Source organism: Orcinus orca, chromosome X (genome assembly GCF_937001465.1).
Source record: "Orcinus orca chromosome X, mOrcOrc1.1, whole genome shotgun sequence".
Taxonomy (NCBI): Eukaryota; Metazoa; Chordata; class Mammalia; order Artiodactyla; family Delphinidae; genus Orcinus; species Orcinus orca.
The window spans coordinates 20326680-20348103 of NC_064580.1; the positions used below are offsets into that span (position 1 = coordinate 20326680).

General features: G+C 45.0%; 1 protein-coding gene across 1 annotated transcript in view; it reads left to right on the plus strand.

Annotated features, from left to right (window-relative positions):
- Nucleotides 1-21424, plus strand: part of PTCHD1 (patched domain containing 1) — a 57896-nt gene that overhangs the window by 16637 nt on the left and 19835 nt on the right. The window contains exon 2 of the mRNA XM_004283076.3: nt 20019-20679. Within this exon, the coding sequence (XP_004283124.1) occupies nt 20019-20679 (661 nt within the window). The remainder of the gene's footprint in view (nt 1-20018; nt 20680-21424) is intronic.

Genomic DNA, 21424 nt, shown 5'->3' on the forward strand with positions numbered 1-21424 from the left:
TTGTCAAGTGCTGAAGAAAGTCAGCGTTTGTCATTATAGTATCTATGGGCTTGGAGGCTAATTGACAAGGGAATGAAAAGACTAGGTGGTAAACTGGAAACAATCTCTCTGGAATTTGGGTATGAAAGTGAAGAGACAGTCTCTTCCTCCCTTTTGTCTCTCTTTTGAGCTCACACTGGCTACATTTACATTTTAGAAGAATATGGATTACATAGAAGCAAGGATTTCTTAACTCCAGGAGTTGTTTGGCATCTGAATGGCTCATCAGAGGAGACTGCAATGACCTAGAATGGTTCAAAGAGAGGCTGGCATGGTGTGATCTCCAAGGGTAACATGGCCTTAGAATTCCATCACGTATCTCAGTGGTCCTCAACCCTGGCTACATGGTAGAATCCCTGGAGGAATCCAAACATACCATGCCTAGGTCTCACACCCATCGATTCTCATTCCACTGGTCTGACAACGGGGTGGCCCACTCTAAATGTGGTCCTCACACTGGCAGCAGCAGCAACAGCAGCATCCCCTGGGACCTTATTAGGACAGCAGGCTCCACCCAGGCTCCATCCAGACTCCACCCAGACCTACAAGATCTGAATCTGTATTGTTACAAGATCCCCAATTGATCTGTGTACAAATTAAAGTCTGAGAAATGCTGGGCTAAAGCATGGCCTAGAGCAGGGCCAGTCATGGGTACTTTTTAAAACTCCCCCAGGAAATTCTAATGTGCAGCCAGACTTGAGAACCACTGCTACACAGAAAAAGAGATCCTTTTGAAACCGTATTAATTAAGCTCATGTGATAAAATGTCATAGTATTACACACACACAAAGAGTGCACGTAGAAACCACTGAATCCAAACAAGGCCTGTAGTTGAGTTAATAGGATTGTACCAAGTCAGTTTCATGCTTTTTATCATGTACTGTGGTTATGTATGATATTATCATTAGGGGGAAGGTGAGTGATAAGACACATGGGAACTCTGAACTGTATGTACAACTTCTTGTGAGTCTTAAATCACTTTAAAAGAAAAAGTTAAAAAGAAAACATTTTAAGCTAAGAGAACGCCTGCCTAGGATAAGGAGCAGCTGTTGTCCATCATCATCTAAGAAATAAACGGGCTCCATCATTCATTCGGAGCGGAGCCATTGGAGGATTTAAAGCAGCGGGATGACAGGTTTGGATTTGTGTTCTAGAAAAATAAATCTGGTGGCAGTTTGGAGGATTGACTAAAAGCAGAAAAGATGAGTTAGGAACCTGTTTCTGTCATCCAGATGGATTATAAGGGCTAGAACCAAATCAGGAGCAATGGAAATGGAGCACGAGAGGATGGATTTGAGAGATTTTGGAGGCAGAATCCACAGGATGTGATGAATGATTCAAGGATTCGTCAACCTTGGCTGTGTGTGTAGGCCCCTGGGAAGCTTTTTCAAATACAGATACCTGGGCCCTTGCCAAGGGATTCTGATTTAAAGGTGTGAGGGGGAGCCCAGGCATCTGAGTTTGTAGAGTTCCACAGGTGGTTCCCATGGGCAGGGTTGAGAGCAGCTGGCTCCGACTGAGGAGGCGGGAAGTGCAGGGGAAACCTCACAGGTTTTCAGTCCAGTCGTGCTGGAACCACAGAGGATGACGAGGAGGCAGCAGAGAGGCAGCCAGGATAAATTAGGGAGGTAGCCCTTCCTCTTCCATTTGTTTTATGTTGAGTAAAACTGTAAGACTCTGAGTTAAAACGTGTAAAGCCATTATCCTTGCAACCTAGCTGTCTTCCCATGGCTTGTCTGAACATATATTTTTTAAATGAAAATAAAACCTTAGTTCGTTTGTGCCATCCAGACATAACTTCAGCTTATTTAAAAACAACGACAGGGACTTCCCTGGTGGCACAGTGGTTGAGGGTCCGCCTGCCAATGCAGGGGACACGGGTTCGAGCCCTGGTCCGGGAAGATCCCACATGCCGCGGAGCAACTAAGCCCATGCGCCACAACTACTGAGCCTGTGCTCCAGAGCCCGTGCGCCACAGCTACTGAGCCCACGAGCCACAACTACTGAAGCCCACGCACCTGGAGCCTGTGCTCCACAACAAGAGAAGCCACCCCAATAAGAAGCCCATGCAATGCAATGAAGAGTAGCCCCCGCTCGCCACAACTAGAGAAAGCCCGCGCACAGCAACAGAGACCCAACGCAGCCACAAATATATAAATAAATAAATGTATTAAAAACTAAAAACAATGACGGCAGAAATTAACACAACATTGTAAATCAACTATACTTCAATTAAAAAAAAAACCAACGACAACAGCAACTTTCTGTTAACCCCAAATTTTGAAGGATTTATACAAACAAGTCTTCAGGAGGCTAGGCTAAATGCTTTGAGAACAAGGTGAAATTTCTTGTTTTTACTGCCGTTGGCCCCTCTGCATATTCTGGAAGGCCCTCCCAACCTTTCTCCCAAATCCACGCAGATGCTGTTCCCGTTTTCCTGTGAACAAGTCTTTCCTTTGGGGTTGCTGAGGCTGCTTTCTGGAATCCATCCAAAAGCTTGCTCCTGCCCGCCCCCTGCCCTCACCGCCACCACCACATCTCCTGGGTCACCAGGCCAGCAGGTGCAACAGAGCCTCCGCAGTCAGTGCTCACTGCTAATAAGCCCCCGGATTCCATAGGAGGGCTTCTGGGGCCGTGCACCATGCCCTCAGAGCTTCAAGTCAGAAGCAGCCGATGGCTAGTGGTTTATCTTTTTCAGGGTGACCCGCCAATGCCACCAGTCTCCAGCTCGTAAAAACAATCTGGGGTTTCCCCACTGAGAGCTGTTTGCTGCCTATTGGGACCTCTCTTCATAAAGCTGTGTGCAAAGCACCATGAAGGTGTTTCCATCTCAAAATGGTCTGTTCTTTAGCATTTCTGTTTTCCCCATTAAAGACATTTTTGACCCTTTTTTAACTTAAAAAGAGAAGTTACAAAGCTCACTGATATCCATTATAATAGTGCAGAAGCACCTCATAACATATAATAAGCACATTACAGAGTGTAACAATGATTTAAGTGGCTAATGTGAGACGGAAAACACTAAGGTGACATTTACAGGGATACTTCTGTGTTTGTGTCTCAGCCTTTACTAGCTATGTTACTTACAAGATAACAGAGTAATGCCTGGGCTCATCCATTCCTTAAATGAACCCGAACTAACTTTGAGATCTGCAGGCTGGTTTATATTGATTCTGATAAAGCCACTTCAGCATGGAAAAGGGGAGAGGAAATAATAGACTCAGAATTTTAAAATCTCCTTATTCCAAATTCCAATGTCCTATTCTTTCTAGAACTGCCTATATTAATAACTGCCTGTGTATTCCCTTGAGAGCTGGGCTGGAAAAGCATTACAGGGCTGTTTTGTTTTGTGTTTAAATTGTCACAGCATCTTTACTTTTAGACATAAAAGTACATATACTCATTGTAGCAATCAACCATTCCCCACGTGTTCTGGTACCTCTTGCTTGTCTGTTGGCCTTTTTGTTTGTTTTGCTTTCCCCCCCACCCCACCCCCCGAGTATTTGAGAACTACCTGGTTCTTTTGCTTGATCACTTCTCAATACTTAACTAGGCTTTAGGCCATGTAAGTGGAAGCTGTTTAAAGCATGCTGGTGATGCCAAGGCGATTCGGGCAAGAGTGTGTTGGCTTGTCCAGAACGTTTCTGCCTTAAGTACTGTGTGCCTGCACTGTGCTGGGAGTGGGGATATAACAAAGAATAAGACTCAGAGAGCTGAAAGAAGATGTCCTTATAATATGGCAGGTGATGAGACAGATGTGTCCACACGCAGGGAACCAGAGAGGACCTTGTCTGCATTTCCAGGGCAGGCTTCCTGGAGGGGGTGATGCCTGAGCTGAGTCCATCGCTCCTCACAAGTCCAAAGTCCCAGAAGGGAGGGCTGGGGACCACAACTAGGCTGCTCACTCGGCAGCCCTTTCCAAAGCAGCCTCACTTTCTTATTAGTCCTGCTCTGCAGCAGCTTCTCCCCCTAAACAGAGAACATGGCTCTGTTCTCTGCCCTGCAGATCCTTCCTGCCTCACATCAAATAAGGCACTGCAAAATATCATGCTTAGGAAACCTTGCCATCGTGCCTCCCACAAAAAGAGAAATGCTACTTCTCACAAAGAATAAAGCCCTCACGTCATGAGACAGGCGGTAGCTTCATGACAAGACACCACTAGACAGCCAGGGAGAATATGGGATTTCTACGCATTAAAACCATCATGTGCCTCGTGACTAGAAGCTCACAGGTGATTCTGATGGAGATGGGGCGAGGCTCCAACATTTACTAAGAACCTGTGATGTGTTCCTCTGCCAGGCACTCCATCTACGTTGTCCCATTCAGAAACCAACAGCACTCTAGATAGTAAGCCCATTTTGATGACGTGGAAACTGAAGCTCAAGAAGGGCATATGCTCAACGTTACCAGGTAGTCACCAGCTTGGCTGGATGTGATCACGTCTGTGTGGCCCCGATGTCAGGCTCTTTTCAGCACGCCAGGCTGCCTCTGGAGCTCTTCTTTCTGGCTTTCTTTACAAGCCAGCCCTACTTGTCTTGAACTTACATATTCTCTTAAAAATCAATAAAGAAAAGACCCAACAACCCAATAACCAAAGGGACAAACAGCTTGGAGGCACTTTGGAAAAGAGGATAGCCAGATGGCTAATGAGCATATGCAAAGGCGCTAAGCTTCGGGCATCATGGAAGTGCACATTAAACCAAAATGACGTACCAGTACACACCCACCAGAATGGTAAAAAGTTTAAAGACTGATAATACCAAGTGTTGCCGAGGATATGGGGCAACTGGAACCCTCATACATCGATGGCGGGAATGTAAAATTGTACAATCACTTTGGAAAACTTAAACCAAATATATGCCTACTCTCTGCTTCTGAAATTCCACTCCTGGTCTCTGTACCCAGTGGTATGCTGAGACTGGCTCCCACTGGCTCCTGAAAGCTGATTGGGCACATCTCCCTAACCCACATCCCCTTGGTAGCTTGAAATTGGTCATGGTGGCGGTATTGACAAATCGTACAAGTCAGAGCTATTTTTGTTAGAGAACTTACTGTTACACATTTACCAACACACCACTGCATATACCTGAGAGAAATGAGTACAGATGTCCACAAAAGGACTTGTACAAGAATGCCCATCGCGGTTTTATTGATAACAACCCAAAACGTCCACCTATAACAGAATGAAAAAATGTTCGTGCAATGAAATACTATGCAGCAAGAATTAAAATACAAGCTATAGATAAACACAACTGGGATGAATCTCAGAGGCCATGGGCTGAGTAAAAGAAGGCAGACACAAAAGAGTACAGCTGACCTTTGAACAACACAGGGGTTAGGGATGCCGACCCTCCGCACGATTGAAAATCCATATATAACTTTACAGTTTGGCCCCCCAGATTCGTGGTTCTACATCCACAGATTCAACCAACCACAGATCATGTAGTACCGTAGAATATACTTACTGAAAAAAACCCGAATGTAAGTGGACCCACACAGTTCCAACCTGTGTTGTTCAAGGGTCAGCTATACATACTGCATGATTCCATTTATTGCAAACTCAAGAATAAGCAAAGCTATCCATGTTGATAGAAGTCAGAATAACCTTCCCCTGGGGGTTGTAGGGGTATTGACCAGAAAGGACACAAGGGGGCCTTCTGGGTGCAGTAGATGTTCTGTGTCTTGATCCAGGCAATGTTTATATAGGTACGTACATATAAAATTCATTGAGCTGTACACTTCAGATTTGTGCACTTTCCTATATACATGTTATACCTCAATAATGAACACTGTACACACATACACATTCTATTCAGTGACCCTGTTAAAAAGGCGGAAGCGTTAGGCCACCATCCCAGCAGAGCATCCAACAGTGGTGAGGACCGACATGAAGAAAAGCAGTCTGAATCTTGGCAGGCAAATCAGCTCAGTTTTACTGACCTCTGACACACCACCATCATGGAGACTTTCAACACCTGTACTGGCAGCACATACTCCCTGGGCATATCACTGCCTGGGAAGGAATCCAGTGAACACATCAGCTGTCTCTCCCACACACCTACCACCGTAACAGCAGAAATCCAGAAATGTAAAGATAGGGACTCTCATCCAACATGGGTGGCATTCCAGCACTTGCTGTCAACAGAGAACACTGAAGCCTGAGACCTTACCTGCTGAGATGTTCCAGAAGCATGCAAAGAGGCTGCTAACTGTGTCTCTGAGTGGTTTTTTTTTTTTTTCAAACAAAGGAAAGCCAAAGAAACGCCTGCTTCCTTTACCATCAGCAAGAAAGATGAGAGATCGTGTCATCTCATAGTTCATTCCTGGCAGGATGTAGGCCTAATCCTTTCTTGAGGGGTTACCGTGCATTCTTGTCACCAATATACCCTGGACCCAACATGTGATTGGCTATAAACCTTAATGAAGAGAATGAACTCTGCCCCAAATGAGGGAGAAGTGCTGTTGGTAGCATCCGGACATTTACATTCATGAACATATCAGAGCCACTTGAGAAATATTTGCTGCATACCTACTGCATGCAAGTTGGCAACATCAAAGAAATGTGTCCACCATCAAAAGACAATATGAAGAGAAGCTCAAAAGATCATAAATTTACTCCCTAAGGGTTGAGTTTTGACATAACCATTACTTGAATACACAAGAAACTGGGGGGTTGGTTTTAGAATGCTTTAGTATGTTGAGGAGACTTGGAAACTCTAATTCCAGAGGCTTTGAGTGTTATTAGACATCTTAGTTTGGGTTTCCCCAGAAGCAGACCTTAAAATAAGAAATCAAGTAAAGGTAGTTTATTTGGGAGTTGAAGGGCAACCAGAAGGGATGCAGGGCAGTGAGACAAAGGGGAAGGAGCCTCAAAGGGTATGTGATCAAGCAGACGAAGGCTGTGGGCAACTAGAGCACAACCCACTGGGGAAGCTCTGGGAACCAGTTTAAAACACACTCACCCATGAGTAATCCCACCCATGGGGAGGGAGCTGGGTATTTCTATGCCAACTCCCATCTGTCATTGCTTGAGGTCTGCTCCCAGGGGACGTTAATTCCCCAGAACTTTTGGCCTGCCAAGCAGATGGCAAAGTGGGCTCTCTGACAAAGAGGGGTGGGTACTGGGATTCAAGGTTAGGTAGGTATGTTCTCAAGAGCTAAGGACTGGAGGATATGAACAAGGTGCCAACCACATCTGCTACAGAGGAACTTGAAGCAACTGGCCAAGTACTTCTGCACTTGTATGGTCTATGACTGCACTTTACAATCCTACACACGGAAAAGTGAAAGGCCACACATCGGCTAGACCTGCATATCTATAAACATGCAGTTGATAGATGACACATTAAGACCCAAACCTAGGAAATGCAGTTCAAGTGTTTAATCAGTACTGCAGATTTAAAAGTTGTCATCGGCTTCTGCTACCTGACTTACTCCCTGGGCTAAGCTGTCCAAATCTGTAAAAAGGTAGAGACATCAACCTTCTGCCTCTTTCACGCCAGTATGACTACTCACTATGGTTCAGATCTTCATTTCACCAATGAACTAGTTACTGCATTAATATTTTAGTCCAGTTCCCCACCTCCACTCTCTAGTTTTCCCATTCCAGCTACCATGTTGCAGACAGAGTGATCTTCCTAAGACACAGTTCTGATCACCTCATCCTCTGTTTGAAACCCTTCACTGGCTCCCAAGTGCCGACAGGACAAAGCCCGTCTTCCAGGTTCAGCAGACAAGGCTTCGTGTGGTTTGGACCTTTCCTCTCAGTTCCCGGACCAGCCTGAATCACTTCCTTTTCCCCGACATCTGTTTTGTGCCTCGAGATTGCCCATGCTGTAGCCTCCACCTGACATGCTCTCCCCACCAGTTCCAGAACCCATGCCAAGCCTCTGCCTGTGGTTAATCTCTTGTCATTCTTCAAGTGCTAATTTAGAAGTCACTTCCTCAGAAGAAGACTTCCCTGGTTCCAGCGAGGTTGGTGTAGGTGCCCTTCCCTTAATATCCAGTATTTCTCCCATCTTAGGGCTCTATGCAGATTTTGTAATTGCCTCTTTGCTTGTCTGTATCTCCCATGGTTTGAATGCTCTGTGAGGGCAGAGCCATACTATCTTGTTCACATGGCTTGATGTAAGATTTACAAATAGTTACTAATACATATTTGTTGAATGTGAAAATCCTCCCTCATCTGGCCCGTCTCCTCTCCAACTTTGTATTTCATTGTACCCCCCACTGCTACACACACACACACACACACACACACACACACACACACACACACACCCCGCAACATACTAGACTCCGTGTACGCCCCCTTTACTCCTATTATAGAACTGTAGCACTTTACTTCACTCTATGGTTTGCCTGTGCTAACCAATTCTGACAATCTGCCTAAAGTCCCTCTACAATAAGTTTATTGAGGGTAAAACCATGTCAATATTCTTTATCTCTCCAGGGCTTATATTAATGCCCAGCATAGTGTAGACACCTAGTACATGTTGAGTAGATGGTTCACTGCTTTAACTGGTGATGAAATGCCTAAGACTTTTTCTGTGTGACCTCTAACTCCCAACGAAGCAAAAATGCTCTGGCCTCCCACCTGCCTGCGACCCATCACAGTCTTCACATCTGCGAGCCTTGAAAAATTTCATCAGCCAAGTCTGAGCGCCACTGTTGGCCTTAAAGCAAGATAGAATCACCCAGAGTGACACCTTTGGACATGGAAAGCAACCTCGGCTCCTGGCTGGACGAAGCCACATGTCAGTAAGACAACCAAGGGGAAGCTATCTGTCAATTCCAGCAAGGCCAGTGTGCTCAGGGCAGGAAGATGGAATGTTCTAAGGGTACTATGGAGATGCACTCCACCTCTGCAGGAGTGAACAGAACTAGGCTATGTGAGAGCTGAATCTTGCAAAACATCAGAGCCGTGACATGGAAAGAAGTTGCAACGGTGGGAAGGTAGGTGTGGTTGGAAATAGATAGAGACGGAAGGAGCTTCTCCAGATTCCTTTCCCAGAGGCCTGTCTGATGACAGGATAGCATCACCTGCAACAGTCTAGGTTCCATCAGCAGTGATGGGTCTGCAAACCAAAGGACTGCCATCTCATGCCCATTGTGAGGCATAAATGGATGAAATCACATCAGTGCTTACCCCCTCTGAGACCCCCATACATAGGGAGAACATCCTGCTTTGCTTATGATGGTCCCACTCTATGCCTGGTATTCCTGTGAAATTATCAGGGCCCTCTTGCACTCTCAAAAGTGTTCCAGGGCTTCGCTTGTGGCGCAGTGGGTGATAATCTGCCTGCCAATGCAGGGGACACGGGTTCGAGCCCTGGTCTGGGAAGATCCCACATGCCGCGGAGCAACTGGGCCCGTGAGCCACAACAACTGAGCCTGCGCGTCTGGAGCTTGTGCTCCTCAACGAGAGGCCGCGATAGTGAGAGGCCCGTGCACCGCGATGAAGAGGGGCCCCCGCTCGCCGCAACTAGAGAAAGCCCTTGCACAGAAACGAAGACCCAACACAGCCAAAAATAAATTAATTAATTAATTAAAAAAAAAACTGAGACATAATTGGCTATAACATTATTAAAAAAAAAAAAGTGTTCCAGTTTGCATGATAAATTATATGGTCACCTACATGGAGAGCATTAACACCAGGGCCAGAATCTTCAAACAGACATGACACTGGATATAGGTACATGGGAGTTTTTATGTTAGTCTCTAAACTATTCTGTATTTTAAAAAAAACTTTTCCCCTCCAACAAACAAAAACACTAGAAAAAATTCAAACTACTCTATAATTAAGCATAACACATAATTATTTTTAACACATAATTACCCAATTATTTTTTAACACATAATTACCCAATCTCCTACCTAAATTGTTTCTCTGCTCTTACATTTTTTACATTGTATTCTAACCATATCCGTCTGTCTAATGAGGTCAGCCATTTGTCTGCAGTGTGTAAGTGACAGGACTAAATTCAATGTCATCTGTTTATTTAAGATGGAAATGATATGCAGGTAGAACAGTAGCCTTTGGGTACAAATGAAGTATCATTCAATGTCACCAGAGAAAATATAAATCAGCAAGAAGGAACAAACACTGAAGGTTCAGTCAGCACGGCTTTGTCGGGCTTCCTCTATGTACCATACAGTATGGAGTGAAACAGAGTCCCTGCCCTCATGGAGCATTTATATTCTAATGTTAAACTGCCTTTGTGGCGGAGTGATAGCCAAATCCTGTACACCCCCAACTTAAATCTCACGTTTTGCAATAAACCCCCAAATTGCCGGACCTTTTCACAAACACGTTCTATAACGTATTTTTTTCTTTTTCCTTCTGCGTGTGTGTATGGGGGGTGGGGGGAGAGTCACATAGAAAACACACAAGATGCAAAGGATGCTATCTGGACCGATGAAAGGTTTGTCCTCATACATCTGTTTTCGGCATCTCCAGCTAGTGGCATGTGCTTGTCACTAGTAATGAGATTGTAGCTTCTCTCTGAGGTCTCTATCATAGATAGCTGGCATTTGCTGGGTCTCACTGTTCAGTACAGGTCAGAGTCTTGCTGCTTCCCCTAGGCTGCTTTGTCACGTTTGACCCCTTGATTTTGCTACGTCATCACCACTTTTAATTCATAACTGCCCCTAACCATGTCATTCTGTGGCTTGACCATGCTTAAGCCTAACACCCCAAAACAAGTTTATCAATATCCAAATGGCCAAAGCACAGAGATGAAGGGGTAAGGTCTTTACTGTGCCAAAAAAACCCCACTGGGAGACAATCTTATGAGCCCAAGATTTAAATCTGGGCCGATCCACTTACTAAATTTGTGACTGTGGGCAAGTTAAGTTCCTTGAGGCTCAGTTTCCTCACCTGTAAATGCAATGTAACATTGACCTCTCTGAACTGCTGTGAGGACTGAATGAGATGATAGATGCAGCATTCTCTGCACAAAGCCCAACCCTTCATAGGCAGTTAACACCTTTTAGTTTCCTTCTTTCGCCCACACCATAGTCCCCTTCCTAGTCGGATGTGCACGGTAATCTAACTGGGAAGCTAACCTGAGAAAGGTGGAATGGTTTCAGGCTGGGAGCTTATCCTGGAATTAGGGAGTGCAACTTGTAAACACATACAGTCCAGCTCTTCTCTTCAATTATGTGTATTGATGCATGCTATTAACCCCATTTACCCTTTAGTCTCTAGTAAAGATGGGAGCAAAAATCTGTCACCTTTACATTTCATTGAAGATACTTTTCAAGAAACACTGAGGAAGTTCTATGGGTAAAAGAAAAAAATTAAGGGGGACAAGGCAAAACAGAGGATAGAAAGGGGGTTTTTTGTTTGTTCATTTTGGTTTTTTTGCTAACAAACCTTTACTGGGTAGCACTTGTGTGTCAGACTATATCGAGCAGTTTCCATTCAATTTCTCACTTATCCTCCAACAATCCTAAAGAGATAGGTACTATGATTGACCCCATTTTACTGATGAGGAAGCTGAGGCACAGAAAGAGCTATTAAGTAACAGCTTAGTGTTGAGGATCACATATCTACTAAGAGCCACAGCTGGCAACTGAGTCCAGGCAGTCTGTCTTCTCCACGCCACACGAGGCCACCGACATTGGCACCTCCCAGAAAAGTCAAGGCCCTAGCAAGCTGAATCACAGAAACTATCATGGCCTTGACCATTTGCTCTGTAAGACTTCTTTTCAGATCTGGAAAAGGAGGGCAGCAGCTGAGACACTTCTGTGATTTTTAAGGTCAGTAGCTTTGTAAGGTCAGTAGTTTGGGAAACAGAAAAAAAACCATTTCCAGGAAAAACATGCACTATCAGGTAACACACTCTTTTATGAATTAAATCAAGTACTTGCTCTTACAAAGCTCATGGTCCACCACTCAGGAGTGCCGCTGCCATGTCATTAGGCGCAACTTTTTCCTTGCTCCGTGCCCATTACAAACTTAGTGAATCCTTTGAAGGAAAAAAAATTGCCAAAGATCTCGTCTGATGAAGACGCTTGTTCATAATTTTGTAGATTTAATATTGTTATCAATTATTTGCAGTTCCAAATAGTTCAGGGATGTGGGTTATATAGCATTTTTTTCCCTTAAGCTGAAAACTGCTAAAAGTGTGCATTCCAGTTGCATGCAGGGACTCATGGCCACAGTATCTGCAAGTCTCAGTTTTGCTCGTGGAAAAGGGAATGAGTGGATATTCTAGCCCCAAACTGTTGTCTTTTTCCTAAAAGCCTGTCCTGGTACCACCAAACTGGTCCTTGGAAACCAAATAAAATTGTCTGTGACCCCCTCCCCCCAGGGGAGTTCTGGCAGGACTCTTGGAAAGGAGGAGGGGCTAAAAGGGGAAAGAACAGACCCTCGCTGAAGGTTAGGTGATCCACATAAAATTGCCAATACTGAACCACTCTTTTACCTATAGAAGTGGAAATTTCATATGGTTTAACCCAATATTAAATGCCAGACCACACACCTTTTTTATGTTATCACACTTGATCTTCATAATGACCCTATGAGGTCAGGTTTATCCCCATTTTACAGATAATGAAACTGAATTAAATGCCTGAAGTAACTGTCTTAGTTTGGTTTCCCGCTAAAGTTGACGCAGAGTCAAGGAACTGATGCAAGTAGTATATGTGGAAAACAACCCCAGGAAGCACTGATAAGATAATGGCAACAGGAGACGGGGAAGGGAAGAAGTAAGTTATGGGGACATTGTCAAGCCGGTTACTCTGTGGGCAACTGGAGCCTAATCCCACTGGGCAACTCCAGGAGCCAATGAGGAACACATGTTGCAGAGTCAGCCCACCTTGGGGACAAGGGAGCTGGGCTATTTATACACAAACTGTTTTGAGTCATCGATCCAGCCTGCTTGGGATTGAGATAGTACGTTAATGCTTCATTATTTCCACATCAGGCTGGAAACAGGGCTGGTGTGCACTGAAGTGGTAAGGCGATAGGGGCAGCTATCTATGCCCTGAAAGCTAGCACTAAGCAGCAGGATTTGAACTGGTGGCATTCTGACCTCATAGCCCATGTCCCTCCCACTACAGCACAAGATGTTGCCAAATCGTGGGAAAGATCACGGGCTCCAGGAGAATCAGGAATCAATTGTAGGGTTGTGTCTGGACAGCTGGAAGATACTAACCACTCCATGCTTCCCTGCTGAATAAGAACTACCTTTGTGTAGCCCTCTAGAGTTTACAATATGCATGCACATCTATCACCTCACTGGCCCTCATCGTGCCCGTGAGACAGACTAAAATCCATTCACTCACAAGATTATTATAGTCATGTGTTTACTCCATAACTATTGAGTATATGTTTCAGGAACTAAGTAATGGAGATGTAGAAGTAGACCAAAGAGACAAACACTCCAGCATGGTAAAACATATTCTAGTGGGGACAGCAGAATAAAGAAACTAATACGTATATATTACATATAATGTAATGCCATATCATAGTTGGTGCCATGAAAAACTTAAAACAAGCAAAGATGATGGTGATGACGAGGGATGCTATTTTTTAACTTGGGGGTGGAGTCAGGGAAGATGATTACATCTGAGCAGGGAAGTGAAGGAAGTAATGCTATCTGAAGGGAAGACATTCCAGGCAGACTCATGGCAAAGACAGGCAGTGTGACTAGGGCATGGTGAGATAGGAATCCGTAGAAAGTGCCAGGGGCAATGGATCATCTTGTTGGCTACAGTCAGGACTTGGGTTTTTGCTCTCAGCACGATGAGGAACCACTGGAGACTTTAGGGCAGGGAAGTGGCATGGTATGTGTTTTCCAAAGTTCATTCTTTATTTATCTCTAACTCATGTGGCCAGCAAGACCCAGAACAAGGACTCAAACTGAAGTCTGCTGACTCCTGATCCAGTGCTTTTCCCACTTAGGTTCACAGTTGTTCTCCAGACCTAGACGTCCTCGGTATCCTTTTTTTAATTTTGTCTGTCCCCTTGCATAGTTATTTGTGGTCTCCTGACCAAATCTTAAAAGGGTTGTTGGCAGTTCCCCAGGCACTCGGCTCCTTGGGACTTCTCTTTGCCTCTTAGCCAGTCAGCTTTAATATTCTTCCATTTCTGAGAGCATCCTGTTCTCTTAGTTACCTAGCAAAACTCATGACCCACAAACTTGCTCAAGCAGAGTTTAAGCTTGACCATGAAAGTCAAGTGAGGACAGCAGGATTCAAAAATAACCACTCTAATCAGAAAGTTTAACTTTACAGATTTCCAGGAGTCTTCATATCAAGGAATTTTTTTTTTTTTGGTAATCAAGAGCAAGCCAAATTTTCTCCCAGACTACGGGAAAAAAGAGAGTATTGAACCTGTGGTTCATTGCATTCTGTCTCATCCAGACCAACGTGGAATCAGGCAAAAGTTGCAATGAGATACTGCAATTGCCTTTTCCTTCGTCATTACTATATTTTGTTTGGAAAATCGCAGATTTAGTTCCTTCAAATCCAAAGCTGCAATGTCTTTTCAGTCAAGGCTGCAAAGACAAACAACCTGTTTGGGGAATTACAATGTGGGGCTTTTAGTGTCAGCACCCGCAAAACACTGTTTACCCCCTGGTAAAGCAAGGAGAGAAACAGAAACATTCCACTCTCCCAGACCTGCACTGGCACTGCAGTACTGACAAAGGTAACCATTTGGGTTTTTTGTCACTGGAGCAGGTCAGCATGACACCAGGCACCTGTGTGTAAAGGAAGCGTGTGGATAGTCACTTGTTTAGCTATATCCACAGCTTAAATCTGGTGTCCTCCGAACACGTTATGTTTCAAAGGCAGAATGATATTTCTGTCCACTTATTAAGGCATGACTAACTTGCTTTTGGCTGCACTACAAATGAATCACAGTAACAATCCCCAACTTGCGACTGATGTTCTGATGTAATACACTTCTATTAAAAGAAGAGGAAAGAGAGTGGGTGAGAGTGAGATCATGCAGAGACAGAACATAAAACCGAGGGAGCTAGCGTAATTGATGAACTGCAGACACCAGATCCATCCACTTCAAGGTGCTTTCTTGTGTCCTGGGTGAGGATACCTTGCCAGTCCATTCCTACCCACTTACAGTGGCAGCATATAGACCCTGATCAAGGCCTGGAATTTGGAGGGGACTCAGTGAAGAAAACACTTCATTCGGGCATGAAAACCAGATATTCCTTGAAAGCATTTTAAAGCAATTTTGATTTAGCATCACTTTGAAGGTAATATTTGGGGGCAAATGATACAGGTTAGAAAGGCAAACCAATAAGCTCCCCTTTTAAACTGTTCCCATGTGCGCAGCTTATTTGGGAGTGGCAGAAGGAGGGGGCGGGAAGGTGAGATAAGGAAAGGAAGGCAGCTGATAAAGGTAGTGCCATCAGACTGATCCCCCCTGGGGACCCCCCACCTCCTCTGAGCCTCCGGCACAGCTGAGCTTGCTGGGGGACAGCTTGAGGTGTTAATTGCCCTGCCTTAATGGCCTTCCTGCCTTCTCTCTCCCCTTTTTCAACAAGAAACAAATACAAAAAGAGCTGGAAGGTATGGAAAAGCTCTTCTGAACCCACAGGTATTTTTCCTACGTCAATTACCACTCAGGAGCAGACACTTCCTTCCTCCCAGTTCCCTTCTGTACTCTCCTCTACAAGGTGCCCCTGCTGTCTTCTGAGGAAGATCTGAGTGTGCCAAGGAGAGGCAGAGAGGAAATTAGACTCTGGCCTGTCGTGACCAGCAGCCCACACTGGCTTTGTCCCAGGCTCTGGCAGAAGGGGATTATAAGAGCCAGTGCCTCCCCAGCACGGGAAATCACTCAGAGAAGGGAATCTTTTTTTTTTCCAGTAAACCTATTTTCCCTATCCTGTGGTTTTCTTTCTGGGTTTCATCTACTATCAGATCTGTCACTGACCTAAAAAGAACCCCAATGTGTTGGAAAAGCATACTTCAAGCAGCTGTAATAAATCTCAAGTTGATATTTATGAAGTTAACTTTCTCTCACTGAGGATCTGGTTGTATACTTTGTGGGTGTCACTCATCTTCGAATCATGTCATGTTAGAACCAAATTGTCCGTGGAGATTAGCTAGACCAACCTCCTTTTTTTACTGAAAAATCTGAGACATGAAGAAGCAGAGTGACATTCCTAGGGTCTCCGACACTCCTACCTAAGCAGCAAAAGCCAGACTTGAAGTCAAAACTTCCTATTACTGGATTCCATTATGCCCCCCGGTCTTTTTTCTTGGTAAGGCGGTTTTAGAAGTTTCATTTGGCAACTAAAGAGGCTGGATGGAGAATAAGAAAATTCGGTAAGTTCAAAACCCATCCCCTTCATTACCTGTTAACATTGCCATGTTCCGTTGCTGCCTAAAGATGAAGTTTGACTGTTTGGATTATTTCTGGTCTCTCTTAATGGACCCCAGATCCCCAAATGTGGCCATCCCACAGTTCAGTCACATCAAGGCCGGTCATTTGAACCAGGTGGGCTGACAATTCTTCATTCTTCCCCAAAAGTTCTAAAGCTGCCCTGGTCTAGACTCATTAGGCCTCAACTGCTCCAGCTATAAAACGGGAATCACGATTTAACCACGTCCATAGAGTCTTGTATTGAAGAAATTTTGAAAACTATATAGAGAGTGCTTAGCAGACGAGTTACTATTACTGTCATCATTCTTAGCCTGAAGGGTGATGAGAGAAGAGAATCTAACAATTTAAACAGTATGTTCAGAGCCCTAGAACGAATCTCAATTTAACATTCACTTTGGCCTCTTTGGCGGCAGATACAATAATAATAAACATTGCGATCAAGACTGACATTGGATTAGGCTTTACTAGAGCGCTCGGCATTGTTAGAATAGCCCCTTTGTTTTGGACGTCAGATCTCTTATGTGATTTTCCATGTGTAAGTGTGAGCACCCTGAATTCAGGGAAATTATCCTATTTTGACAACACAGTAGATTTGATGAGTACTTATTCAATGTGTGTTGAGTGAACAATCCAAAATCTGTACATAGTTATAGAAACGTGGATTATATGCTGATTCACATGACAGATTCAGACTATATTAAGGGTCAGGACTATGACTTTATGTCATTTCCCTCTCCTTTTCTTTTCTGAGGGTCTCTAATAATAAGCTTACAGGGATTGAGATTGTCCATTTCATGGACTGAGGTGTCTTGGTCACCATCTCACTATCATGCTATGATGTCTTCCTATCTTTCTTTCCCCCTTCTGCCCCTAAGAGCAAAGATTAAAGACAAAGATGAAGTCACTGTAAACTAACTTGTCATCGTTTTCACGTTGCTTTTCTTTTTCAGTGCAGAAATTTAAAGTGAGTATAAACCAAAAAAACAAAAGCATAGCTTTGATCTCTGGCTTCCATTTTCCCCTGTGAATATAATCTAAGATCACCTACTAATGCCTCTGCTGTCCTGAGTGGGGCTCCTTTAGGAAAGTAAATCAAGGCATTCTAAAACCCTGTACAGGTAGATGTCCAAGTAGCACGTGTAGTGTGTCTGCCCGTGGCTCTGTGGACAGCCAAGAGTAGATTGTGTGTGTACCTGACGTGTAGGCATAAGAACCAAAGATCAGAAGTGAGTAATCCCAAAAGCCCCAGGAGGGAGTCTCCATTCTCCTTTCCCATACCTCTCATTATCCTCTCACCTCTTATCCCACAGTAGAATCCCAGTAGACTCCCCCTGCCAGGTGGGTGGCCTCAGCCAACGCCCCTTCTCTGGCTGCTTTTTCACCCAGCATCTCCCTGCCACTGAGAAGCGAGAGTGACACATGTTCTACCCACCTTCCCTTCGGAAATTCAAAGCAGGTGAATCTCGCAGCAGTTCTGGGACTGAGAATTAAGAAACCTTCCCTCTCAAACTTCAGTAAGGTTCTTATTTTCCAAGCCTCCCTCCTATGAGCTGGTGGTACAGGGGTTAACAGCATGTCTGCTTTCTTTGGTCTGTGGTCCCAGGGGGTCCCAGCAGTAGATCGGCAGAGTTGGCAGATCACTAAATAGTTTACAGCTCCCCACCCAGCGTGGCATGGTCGCCTTAGAGAATGGATGGAAAATATCCCCTTGCTATAACTGGGTTCAGCCCTGTGACTTAGCACCATCTTATTTGGCAATCTTTTTCTCTTGACATATTTAGTAATCACTCTAAGGGAGATTTATTAGACTGTCCATGGGAACAAACAATGCACTAAATATTACACATATGCATGCTTTCAATACCACTCCTTTTCTAGCCTATTCTGAAGCTTGCCCCCAAAGTCTTTCTTTTAACTCCCTCTTGTCTTTAAATTCCTCTTGGTTCTTCTCTCCTCCAAAGTAACTTTTCATATTTTGGAATTTTTTTTTGTAGTTAGGAGTTCTTTTAATCAAAATTCACTGGGCCAAGCTTAGAGAAGAATGGATGAAAACACACTCTCAGTGTTTACGGGTTGGGGCCCGTGAGGAGACGTGAGGAAGGAGGACTTTGACAGCTGGTGCCCCTCAGACATTTTCAAAAAACATAGTATCCCACTCACCCTGGCACATGCATGCACAGGAAAATGTCTCAGCAAATAATCCAGCTACAGCAGATTTAAGAGCAAATCTATCAGGGTCATGGAGACACTCAGAAGGTTATGAGCTATAATGGCGCAGCAACAGTACGGCAACTCCGGATACGAGGCTTTTATTCCCTTTAAGTGTGAAATGTTCTTCGTTCATCAGGTAGGTAATAACGGCTAGCTCTGCTCTTGGGAGAGCCCTCTCAGTGCCAGGCATGGACCTAGATGTGCTCATTTGTTTAACACTCAGCTACATGTCCACTAATGGCCTCATTTCACAGAGAGAAGGCCTTATTTTCTCACCTTAGACTGCAGATTACACATGCTCCTACATATCTGAACTTGAGCCCTTGTCATTTTTTAGAGGTGGGGCGGTGAAAGCACAAAACCAGGATTTAGTTGCTAGCAAGAACCTTCATCTAGCTTCTGGTATTGCCAACCTAGAGGCGTATGGTGAGGGGCTAGGAGCACAGGTTCTGGAACCAGACTGCCTGGTAGAGCCCAGCTCTGTGTGGCCTTGGGCAAGTGACTTGGCTTCTCTGTGTCTCAGCTTCCTCGTCTGTAAAATGAGGCTAGTATTTGTACCTACTTTAGAGTTTCTTGTAAGGATTAAATGACTTAATCCATATAAAGGGCCTAGAACTGTGCCTTGCACGTAGTAGGGGCTGTTAAATGAGTGTCTGTATTCCCATGTGCACTTGGATCACAGGCATACAGAACTCGGGCACAGCAAATGTGATTTAGGGCAAGGTGTGCGAAATAAATCCTACTGTGTTCCCTTAGCATGACTGCCATGTATCCCAGCCAAGCTCTGCAGTTACAGCTCCCTTCCCACAGAAGCAGAGAATACAAGGGCCCTCAAGGTGAACCGCTTGTCTTTTATGTCACAGAGCGACTACATTGAATGGGGAAATGATTTAGCTGCCCTACAAACCGGCAGCAAGGGATGGGCCTACAGGGGGCCTGTGCACTTGGAATTGCACCTTAGTTCACTTTTTACATTTTCAAGGGGAGACCTTATACTGGGGTGGACCAGTATACGATTTTCAGATATTTATAGACCAACTGAGTCACACATAAAGAACACACAACGTGTAGAAATAATGGTGGTGCTCCTCAAACTTTAGCTATATCAGAATCCCCCGAAGGGCTTGTGAAAACCCAGATTCCTAGGCCACACCCCAGAGACTGTGACTTACCAGGTCTGAGAATTTTCATTTCTGACAAGTTCAAATCTGTGTTTTACATCCTTACTACCCACTTCTGATGTAAGGTTATAACACTTAATTTGAACTCTTTAGCTTAGAGATGGCATGAGTGACCCCCTTTCCCCTCCCCCACAAAAAATAGAGACGTTTGAATCCACAGAGCTAATGTCACTTAGTACTGTCTTATTTTTGGTAATCAACACTGACTCTCATTTTTTCCCCATAGTTGCATGCTGCTGTGACCAGGATCCAGGTTCCAAGGCCTGGATTTAATTACACATTTGCTCACATATGTATCCTGAATAACGATAAGACTTGCATCGTGGACGACATAGTGCATGTCCTGGAGGAGCTAAAGAATGCTCGGGCCACCAACCGGACCAATTTTGCTATCACGTACCCGATCACTCACTTAAAGGACGGGAGGGCAGTTTACAACGGGCATCAGCTTGGAGGCGTCACCGTGCACAGCAAGGACCGAGTGAAATCCGCAGAGGCCGTCCAGCTCACCTACTACCTGCAGTCAATCAACAGTCTCAACGACATGGTGGCAGAGAGGTGGGAGTCCAGCTTCTGCGACACCGTCCGACTGTTCCAGAAATCTAACGGCAAAGTCAAAATGTACCCTTACACGTCCTCCTCACTGAGGGAAGATTTCCAGAAGACCAGCCGTGTATCAGAACGCTACCTGGTCACCAGCTTGATCCTGGTGGCCACCATGGCCATCCTCTGCTGCTCCATGCAGGACTGCGTCCGCAGCAAACCCTGGCTGGGCCTGCTCGGGCTGGTGACCATAAGCCTGGCCACTCTCACTGCGGCCGGGATCATCAATCTTACTGGTGGGAAATACAATTCCACCTTCCTGGGAGTCCCTTTCGTCATGCTAGGTAATTACTACCCTTTGTTTTTCTGTTTCCTCCTTCTGGTGGTGGTGACTGGGTTCCTAAAAGGCAAGGAGAAGCCATCTAACAAGTTTGTTTCATTTGTGGCTTCCTCCTCTTGCCCAGAAGCCCTGGGGCCAGTTCTATAAGGTGGTGTTGGGTCACAAGAGGCAGCCTTATCTGGTAAATGTGCCGGAAGTCCAAAGTCCTGGGTTCCAGGCCTGGTTGTCCATTAAGTAGCTGCATGGTGTTGAGCAGATATTAATCTCTGTGCTCCAGCGCCTTAGGCTGGGCTTCTCCAGAAGCAGACCCTGAGACAAGGATTTAGATACAAGTACTTTGAGACCCGAGCATGGGAGTGAGGACATGAAACAGGGAAGGAAGACGATTCGGGGTATGCTAATCAGCATAAGCTGTGGGCACCCGTGGCTTAGTCCCACTGGGGACCTTTGAGAGACCTCAGAGGTCTCCTTGAGGGGTGAGGAGGCTGAAAGCTGTGCAGTGTACCCAGAAACCCTATGTATGATTCATTGAGGGTTCTCCCCCGAGTCATTAACGCCCCAGCACTTCCCAGGGAAGACCAAGCACATTCCTGCAGCTGGAGAAATCCCTCAAGTTACCAGTATTTGGAGTAAGAAGACTTCCGTGAGCTCAAGAATGGGGAACGGGAGGGCACAGAGGTTGGGCGCGAACAGTGTCCACTGGCCTCGGTTTCCCTACCCGATGGACTGAGTGGATGCGAACATCACAC